Source organism: Giraffa tippelskirchi, chromosome 7, assembly GCF_054371585.1.
Source record: "Giraffa tippelskirchi isolate mGirTip1 chromosome 7, T2T-mGirTip1v1.2.pri, whole genome shotgun sequence".
Taxonomy (NCBI): Eukaryota; Metazoa; Chordata; class Mammalia; order Artiodactyla; family Giraffidae; genus Giraffa; species Giraffa tippelskirchi.
The window spans coordinates 2,621,031-2,630,774 of record NC_137281.1 but is presented as its reverse complement, the minus strand read 5'-3'; the positions used below and the strand labels follow the sequence as shown (position 1 = coordinate 2,630,774).

The window sequence follows — 9,744 nt, the reverse complement described above, 5'->3', positions numbered from 1 at the left end:
CGGCCTGGAGAGCACCCCGCGCGCGGGCCCGCCGTGCGCCGAGCCCGGGGAAGCCCGACACCTGCGGGCGATCGGGTTATGTTGTGGCCCCGCCCCGGCCCACGCCCGTATCGCGTGTGGCCCTGCCTCTCCCGGGCGCGTAGCCAGGGCCGCTCGGCTCCCTTAGGGTTCGCTAGGCGCGGGTTGGCTCCCTTAGGGTTCGCAGGCGCCGCTCGGCTCCTCTAGGGTTCGCAAGCGCGGGTCGGCACTCATGCGCCCCAGAGAACCTGGCTGCCCCCGCCCCCCCCAAGTATCTGCACTGCTGCCACGCCCCTCCGGGCCCCGCTCGGGCCTCGCCCTCCGCGGGAGAACCGGACGCCTGGGGGTTCAGAATGCACTTTGCAGCCTGGACTCCGGTCAACCCTGTCGGCCTCGGGGCGTCCCTTTCCTATGGGGGCCACGGCTCCTCCTGGCTACTTTTCCTGCGCGGCTGCTCCCGGGGTAAAGGACAGCCCTCCTGGGCGGGATCCACCGGCGGTGCGGAGCTCCCGGGGTCACAGCCCTCGGCCGGCCCCCGGGAGACGTCAGGCCGAGCCCGGAACCGCGTCCGGCCGGCAGCAGCGCGCGGCCCACTTTGCTCAAAGAACCCGGCGGTGGGAGCGACCGCGACGGGGCCCCGCCCCCTGGCCCTCTTAAAGGGGCCGCACCCCATTACACTAGGATCATCGAATTTCTACCACCATCTACCCGACGGGTACCAGAACCTCCCCCACACACACCTGGCTCTTAGGGGCGCCGGGACCCCGTCCCCCCGTCCCGTTACCGCTCCCCACGTGCAAAGTGAACAGACGAAACCCGGGACACAGACCTTGTCGGTTTATGTAGAAAGAAGTGGGGCGCTGGGCGGTAAGAGCGCAGGGAATGGGGGTGCCTACAGGCCGATGACGTCGTCCGGCTCGAGGTCCGCGTTGGCGAGGCAGCGGGCCCGCGGGTGCTGCGCCCCGGGGCCGGGGTCCACGTCGGGCTTGGCGGCAGCGGCGCCCGGGCGCTCAGCGTCCATGACGCCCAGCACCGCGTCCAGCATGGAGGGGCCCAAATCCAGGTGGAAGGACAGCAGCGGGTCGGCGGGCGCGGGCGCACGGAGGGCGGGCGGCGAGGCCTGCGGCACGGCGGGCGGCGGCGTGGAGCGCGGGGCCCCCGCGGGCGGCGCCCGGGGCTCGGGGGGCGGCCCGCCGCCGTGGCGGCTTAGGAACGAGGTGTCCCCGAAGGCGTCGCCGCCGCGCCCCACGTGCAGCGTGTGCCGGAAGTCGCCGAGCGGCGCGGAGATGGACAAGGCGCCGCGCTCTGGCCGCTTCTTGGGCTGCGCGGGACCCAACTGCTTCAGCACCGGCATCTGCGGGGTAGGAGCGGGTTAGCACGGCCTCCCCCAGGGGGCGCTGCCGAGGCTGCCTGTCGCGTTCCCAGCCCTGGCCTAGCCTGCTGTGCAAAGGATGCTCTGGACACGCCCAGCACGACAGTGGTGGGGGTACGGGGGTTACTCCCATTTTACAGCTGGGGAAACTGAGGCCCGAGGTCACAGCTGCTTGATTCAAAACTCAGACTCAAATTTAGGTCTGCCTGTATGTTAACTGCACTTAGAACTAACGTTTGAGGATTTCATACTCCAGAGAACGAGCAAAACACGCTTCACCAAGCCTGCAGGCTGCTTCCCAAAGTTGGCAGAAACTCCACCCTGAAGACGGGCTCCCCTAGCGGCTCAAATGGTAAAGAATCTGCCTGCAATGTAGCAGACCCGGGTTCGATCCCTGGGTCGGGAAGTCCCCTGAAGGGAATGGCAACCCACTCCAGTACTCTTGCCTAGAGAATTGCCTGGACAGAGGAGCCTGACGGGCTAAGGTCTGTGGGGTCACAAAGAGTCGGACATGACTGAGCAATTATCACTCACTCCACCCTGAAGACAGAGCTGCCCCTACCCTTTAGGGGAAGAGACACGGTGCCCAGCGCCTGTCACACGTCTAGAGGCCCGCACACAGTTTTAAACGTTTTAATTTATTATTATTACCTTTCTGAGCCTCCGGTCCTTAACTGAGGCCGCTGGCCACCAGCTCACGCAGGGTGGGGACAGGTGCAAATCTTCCTCTCCGGAGCCACCTTCCGGGCCCACAGAGCTCACACAGTCCAGAGGAGGGCAGAGGAGGCCCTCTCGGATGAGGGGAGCCCCCCACCCTGTCAATACACAAGGTACAGAAGCCCCTTCTGAGCTGAGGGATGCTGTGTTTTGATTTATTTCAAAATGTCTGGATTATGTTTGTCTTTATAACAACGCGGTCGTAAAATATAATTATAACATATATAATTATATCCATGAAAGCTTTGCCTGGGACACACGAAAGTCATAATGTAGGCTGGCCTGAGGATTCTAATTTGGGAGGTTTAGGGTGGCCCTGGGAAATCTGTATACATGCACATGTATGTGTGTGTGCGTGTGTCTGCATGCACGCTCAGTCATGTCCGACTCTTTGTAACCGCATGGACTGCAGTCAGCCAGGCTCCTCCGTCCATGGGATTCTCCAGGCAAGAACACTGGAGTGGGTTGCCATTTCCTCCTGCAGGGATCTTCCCCACCCAGGGATCAAACCTGCATCTCCTGTATTTGTGGACTCTTTACCACCGAGACCATCCCCCCACACCCACAGCGTTTTACACAGTGTTTTACAATTTCGAATTATCTGGTTTTGAAACAAGCAACATAGTATCTTACTTCTTGCTAACAGTAACAGTAATAATAATGCAAAATTTCCTATGTTAAAACATGGCAAGAATGGCATAAATTCCAATCTGGCAGCTCATGAACTATAAACCAGGTGCCCTATGGCCACGTGACTGCACACGGACTTAATGGTAAATAGATATGTCCGCCAACCTTTGCCCATATCCTGGAACTTGGCTGTTTTTATGGAACTTCTGGGAGGGACTTTGATGACCTTCTACTTTTGTTTTAACAGTCACTGTTATAATAAACATTCTTTCTATTTGAATTGAAGCCCCACCTTTGCCGACTGTATGAACTGAGATAAACGATGTGGTTGCTTGGCTTGTTTTCTGTCTGAAAATGGGTAAAATAACATTACTTTCCTTGTAGGGCACACAGAAACACTCAAAGAAAACTCTATATGTAACACCACCAGCCAATTGCTAGTGATAGCACTGGGGGTGGGGGGAGATGTGTCCCCAAACAAAACTCTGGAACAAAAGTTAGATTTCATAAAATCCTCTGAAGCAGGCAAAGTATTGTCCTTTTAGCAACCACCACCCTGGGAAATATCGTCGATAATGTGGAGAAAAATTAAAGCCAAAGGATTTTAAATAATTATAGATGGCTGAGGTCTGACGGCTGTCCACTCCCCTACTCAAACACACAACACACACTTTACATTTATTTCTCTTGAAAAACCAGTCTTGCTTGACCAGCTCTATAGCGCTTCTCAAAATTCCCTAACCTCAACCCAGGTGAATAAATATATTTTACTGCAATCTGGAACACAATCACCATTCCTTCCCCACCCCACCCAGTATATAAGGGAAACAACATTTTATGAAATGAGACTACTCATCACATGCTAGGCATTTGGATAGTTTCAATTCTAATCTATATTATTATTATTATTATTTTGGCCGTGCTATACAGGATTTTAGTTCCCCAACCAGGCATCGAACCCACACCCCCTGCAGTGGAAGCCCAGAGTCCTAACCACTGGACCACCAGGGAATTCCCTGTTACTCTTTTTTAACGCTGACATCTGCTCATTAACAAATCTTAATCCACAGTTTAAAAAAAAAAATGCTGTCTCAGAGCTAGCAGCGCCCCATCTCACTGAGCCATGAATTATAGGTGAAAAAAGCAGAACGCGGAAAGCCAGCTGCCCAGACTTGGATCTGACTGTGCACATTGCTGTGTTGCTTTAGGCAAATTACTTACCCTTTCTGACCTCACTTCCTCATCTCAAAAATGGAATGGTACTCATAGGATAATTCATAGTCTCTTTGCAAGAAATAGTGAGGGGGAATTCCCTGGCAGTCCAGTGGTGAGGACTATGAGCTATCACTGCCAAGGGCGCTGGTTCAATCCCTGTTCAGGGAACTAAGACCCTGTTAGCTAATCAGTGCAACCAGAATTAAAAAAAAAAAAAAAGAATTGGTGAGATATTGTCCTGGGGAAAGTCTTGGCATGGTACAGATGCTCAGAGAGGGTACATGACTCCCCGAGGTCACAAAGCAGCTCTGCAGGTCTCCGGAGCCCAGAGTCATGCCCTCCACTGCCAGCTGCCCCTTGCACTGGCCCTCCCCGGCCGGCTCTCCGCCACTGCTTCCTCTCCCTGCCCACCCCCCACCTGGCCCTCATCCCATCCTCCCACCACCCTCCAGGATGATAGCTCTGCCCTTTTCCAGCGCTCAGCAGCTCCTTAAGATCTTGGTCTCTCACAAGCCATGCAGACAGAAGGAGGGGGAAAAAAAAAAACAACTTGTTTTTTGACACCAAACACACCTGGAACTAACTTTCTCAACCTCACACCTCAGTTTGCTCCTCTGAAAAATGGGCAATTGGAATGCCTGTTTGCAAGGGGCTGTCCTAGAGCATACTCATGGTGCTGACATTTGTTTCCCAAGCATTTATCCTGGGCCAGGCAGGGGGTCTCAGCGCTTCAGGCACATGAAGGAACTCCTGTAGTCCTCCTAACAGTCCCCTATGAGGGCAGAACCCCGCTATTATGTCTGCTTTAGAAATGCAGGTGACAACTTGAGGCACAGAGAGGTGAAGTAACTGGCCCTGGGTCACACAGCAGCAAATACTGCCTGAATCTGGAACGCAGGCAGACTAACTCCGGAGTTGGAAGGATGTTAAATACCTCTCATGGTCCCCAAAGGGTAGGGCGTGCAGACCCGTGGGAAAATAATAATAATGCTTTCATATCAAGGCCAGGGACCTACACCCTTGACCCTGTTTGTTTGCTTTTCTTTTTTTTTTTTTTCCATTCCAGGTAAGAACAATGAGTTAGAAATTGTTTTTGAAAGCCACCGCTCCTCCTGGCCAGTTCTGAGAACTCGGGGTGACTGGGGGGTGGGGAGCAGTCCCTCCTCTTCTCCAAGCCTCAGTGTCCCCTGAAATAGAAGGCTCGAATCTCCCTTGTGTGCCTGATGCAATGAGGTCATGCTCGGAAAAAGCCAGTGGCAGGGCCAGCTCTACACAGAGGGGCTGTTGTGTGTGACGACCTCGGGCCAGGCAGAGAGCAGGAGCCTCGACCCTGGATCTGCGCGCCCCTCCTCCCGCCTCCACGCGCCCCCCCTTTCCTGCTGCGGGGCGGGGGGGGGGGGGGTTGGGACGCACAGCTGGCCCTGCTCCGTCCTCCCCGGGCCCCAGCCCGCCCCACATTCAGCCTGGCTAGTTCTCAGCCCCGTGGGAGAGGCGACCAGGCGGGCGGCACCCGGACGGCGCGGGGGGGACCGGGTACTGGGACTCCCCCCGACCCCCTTGGGGCTCCTGAGCGCGCTTCCCGAGGCCACGTGGCTGTGGCCCGGGCCTCAGCGGCCGCCGTCCCTTGGGCCGTCTGTCTGCCCCGCTCCCCTCTGGACTTGCCTGGGGACCCCGGGGCCGTCGATGCCCCCTTACCTCGCGGTCCTTGCCGAACCGGGCGGGCGCGATCTCAGGCTCCGGCTCCGCCCGGGACCCGCTCCTCTCGGTTCGGGGCCCGCCTCCGCCTCCTAGTCCCAGGCCCGCGCCTCCCTTTGCCTTCCTCCGGGCGGGATCTCACCTGCGAAGGGACCGTCAGGCGGAACCTGGAGGGTCACTCACGACCGGACGGCCGGTCCGCAGCCCCCCCTCCTTCTCTCCTGGGTCCCGGGAGCCCTGGCTCCTAGCTCAGTTCCTCCTCGGCCTCAGGACGCGAGGGGGTCCCAAATCCCGCCTCCCCACCCCCCGCCCCCGGCCTCCCCTCAACCAGCCCCAGGAGTCTGAGCCCCATGCCCGCCGCCAGACTCTGCCACCATGTCCCCTCTTTACCTGCACCGGGAACGGAAGCGTCAGCCCCTCTCGGGGGCCATGATGGGAGCCCAGAGGGGCGCAGTCCCCGCCCGGTCCGGCTCGGCCCGTCTGGGGCCGAGAGGGTTAAGGCAGTAGGCCCCTCCTAGGCCTTCTTTATCCCTCCGCCCCCGCCCCCCCCCCCGGCCCCCCGCCCAAAAGTTGGCCTCTAGGATTTAAAGGACTGAGAAGTCGCGGCGGAAAAGCGGAGGCCCTTCCAGGCTGAGTGTGGGGGCGGGAAGTGGCCGGGACTGGATGTGCGGGAGGAAGGATCGCGGAGGGGTGGGGGATTGGATGGACGGGGCGGCCCCTCAGCCCGGCCCCTCCCCTGCCAGCCTGGAATTTCCTGCAAGTGGGGAAGTCTGGCTGTTTGGAAAGAGTAATTTCTTCCAGATTGCAGCGGTTAGGGGAGCGAGTGTGGGGCCTGGAAGAGAGAGAGAAACCGACAAGGTCAGGCAGTGAGACCGGCGGTAGGAGGGAGGGTGGAGGTGGCCACGGAGGGCGGCTCCCTGCCTGCGTTGGGGAGTTGAAGGTCCGGGCCTGGGCGTCACCTCGCTGGGGGCCCGCGCCTAGAGGTGACGAGAAGACTCAGGGTTGGGGGGAGGACGATCCCCCAGGGGGTGAGTGCGAGGAGAGCCCCACCCCGGGGAGGCTGCGTCCCCAGGGAGGAGGCCGGCTCGGTTGTGAGCTGGGAGGGGCTGGAGAGGAGGGAAAGAATGAGAATGCTGTCCGACTCTTTGCGACCCCATGGACTGTAGCCCACCCGCTCCTCTGTCCTTGAGGATTCTCCAGGCAAGCATACTGGAGAGGGATCTTCCCCACCCAGGGCTCGAACCCAGGTCTTCGACATTGCAGGCAGACGCTTTACCTTCTGAGCCACCTTTGCAGCCAAGACCGGGGAGGGTCTTGGATAAGGAGGAGGTGTAGCTTGACCTGAATCTTCCGAAGCGGGAGGAGTGCATGCCCGGAGGGAGCGGGCCAGGCCGCCAGGTGGAGCCCAGGGCGCTGAGGCCCCGGGTGGAGCCTGGTTTGCCTGGAGAGATCGGGGTTGGAAGCCACGGGGAGCATTTGTCCTGAGTCGGGTATTAAGCGGGAAATACGGTCAGAACTTAAAGGGGCAGAGAGTCTCCTTCACAGTCCAGAAGGGGGATGGACTGGAACAGGCTGGGACGGTGGCTCGGATGGTAAAGGATCCACCTGTGATGCAGGAGACTCGAGTTCCATCCCTGGGTCGGGAAGACCCCCTGGAGGAGGGCACAGCAACCCACTCCAGTATTCTTGCCTGGAGAATCCCATGGACAGAGGAGCCATGGAGTGGCAAAGAGGCAGACACGACTGAGCAACTAACACTTTTTTCTTTCACATCCAAGGCAAAATTTAAGGTGGGGAAGGGGAGTGGTCACCCAAACCTCAGGAGCCAAGGTAAATGTTTAAATAACGGCATTTTAGTTAGTTATTTTCTATTGATGTTTGGGTTCACATTACAGTGCATCTATTTTAAAGGGATTTAGTATATTCTCAATGTCGCACGACCATCACCTCTATCTGATTCCAAAACACTCATCACCTCAAGCAGACAAACAAAAGACAAATTCCGGACATGGGTTCAATCCCTGATCCCAGAAGGTCCCACACGCCGCAGAGCGACTAAGCCCTGGAGCTACAACCACTGAGGCTGTGCTCGAGAGGCTGTGAGCCACAACCACTGCGCCCTCACACGGCAACCACTGGAGACCACGAGCCTAGAGCCCACGCTCTGCAAAGGCACCCGCCGAGACGGGAGGCCCGTGTACCTGAATCAGACAGTAGCCCCTGCTCACAGAAACTAGCAAAAGTCCGCATGCTGCAACAAAAGCTTAATGTAGCTAAAAATAAATAAATAAAATAAATCTTTTTTTAAAAAAGAATCCAGCTGCAGTGCAGGAGACACAGGAGACCTGGGTTCGATCCCTGGGTTGGGAAGATACCCTGGAGAAAGAAATTGCAACCCACGGCAGTATTCTTGCCAGGGAAGTGGAATGGACGGAGGAGCCTGGTGGGCTACGGTCCATGGGGTCGCAGAGTCGGACACGACTGAAGCAACTTAGCACACACACACAGCCTAGTCATAGGTTTCAGGGATTCATGCCTGGACATCTTTAGACGTGCGTTCTGTCTACCCCAAGGACCTTCAGAGGGCAGGTCTTGGGGGATGCTGGGGTGACCACTAAGCTGGAGAGCCTGGGAGGAGGAGCAAGAGGACAGAGACTCTGGAGACTCTGACCCAGAGCAGAGGGAAGGGCAGTCACCCCCACCAGAGCAGAGGGGAGCGCCTGTACGGTCCCTGGGGGCTCCATGCCCAGCAGGGCCCTATACTTGTTTAATGGTTTGCTCTATCTTGAAATTATTAATCCTTTTGAACAAGGGACCCTGCATCTTCCTCTGCCATGCACCCTGAAAACTATGTAGCTGGTTCTGGTTGAAGTGGGAAGAACAGAGGCCTGAGATGAAGTGGCTGTGAAGGGTGACACTGAGAGATAAGAAAGGGGGGAACGTGGACCAGGGCCCAGCACTACCAGAGAAGGAGGAAGGGGGTGGGTTGTGGATGCCCTGGGAGGACACACATGTCCCCTCATTGCAGGCTCAGAAGCAGACCAAGTCTGATCAAAAAAAAATTCCACTGGATTTGATAACAAGCCACAGGCCACCAGTGGCCTGAGTGAGAACCACCCGCGGGGGCTGGGTGGGTGGGAGCCAGCTTCCTGTGGGGGAGGGGAGGGAGACAGGGAGGAGGATTTGGGAATCCAAGGAAGGAGAAGGAGACAGGGTATCTGGAGGAAGAGGTAGGGGTCAGAGAAGGAATTTTGTTTCTTTGCTTGATTTGGATACATTTGCTGCTATTTTGTTTCTTTCTTCAAAAAAGTAATTTTTAGTTACATAAAGGATACGTGAACACATCCTCCTTGGGAAATAAGGGGGAAAACTGTAGGTAGTAAGGCCTTGATGATCTTGTCCAGTCCAAGGCCATGAAATTAGTTTGAGATGGGGTCGCTGAGAGTAGGACACGACTGAGCGACTTCACTTTCACTTTTCACTTTCATGCAATGGAGAAGGAAATAGCAACCCACTCCAGTGTTCTTGCCGGGGAAATGGAATGTTGGAGGAACCTGGGGGGCCACAGTCCACGGGGTTGCAAAGAGTCGCACACGACTGAGCGACTCAACAACAGCAATACACCATTCACTGGGTTGAGCTCTTACGCGTAGCCCTGTGGTTCCGCACTGGGAGCTACTGGCATTTGGGGCTGGGTCATTCCTTGTGGTGGGGGCGGCCTGTGCCCTGAGGGATGCTCGGTAGGGACCCAGGGCTCCCCCCACCGATGCTAGTAGCTCTCCCTCCCCGTGATTTAGATTCCTCACTGTTTCCGAGTGGCTCCCCTGGAAGGGGGATAAAGGCCCTGGTTGGGAACAGCTGAGCAACATGGTGCTCATTTTAAATACACAGAGGATGGGCTTCCCCGGTGGTCCAGGGGCTAAGACTCCGTGTTCCCAATGCCGGGGCCCAGGTTCAATTCCTGGTCAGGGAACTAGATTGCACATGCCACAACTAAGACGCTGTGCAGCCAAAGAAATAGATGTTAAACACACACAAAAGAACTTTCCCTGGGTGACTTTGGGCTAGCACTTCTTTCCCACTTGGCAGTTTCTTTT

The 9,744-nt window shown here is 56.9% G+C and overlaps 1 protein-coding gene across 2 annotated transcripts; it reads right to left on the bottom strand.

Annotated features, from left to right (window-relative positions):
• Window positions 1–835: 835 nt before the first annotated feature.
• On the bottom strand, window positions 836–6,601 carry CDC42EP5 (CDC42 effector protein 5). Of its 2 annotated transcripts, XM_081508563.1 has the most exons (4): window positions 6,038–6,558; window positions 5,648–5,789; window positions 2,042–2,205; window positions 836–1,372 (listed from the first exon to the last, which is right to left on the bottom strand). In XM_081508563.1, the coding sequence occupies exon 4, from the start codon at window positions 1,370–1,372 to the stop codon at window positions 911–913; it is 462 nt and encodes a 153-aa protein (XP_081364689.1). In that variant the 5' UTR covers window positions 2,042–2,205; window positions 5,648–5,789; window positions 6,038–6,558; the 3' UTR covers window positions 836–910. The 2 variants fall into 2 exon arrangements, with proteins under 2 accessions (XP_081364689.1, XP_081364690.1); XM_081508564.1 differs by lacking the exon at window positions 2,042–2,205 and having other exon boundaries at window positions 6,038–6,601.
• Between the last annotated feature and the right edge of the window lie 3,143 nt (window positions 6,602–9,744).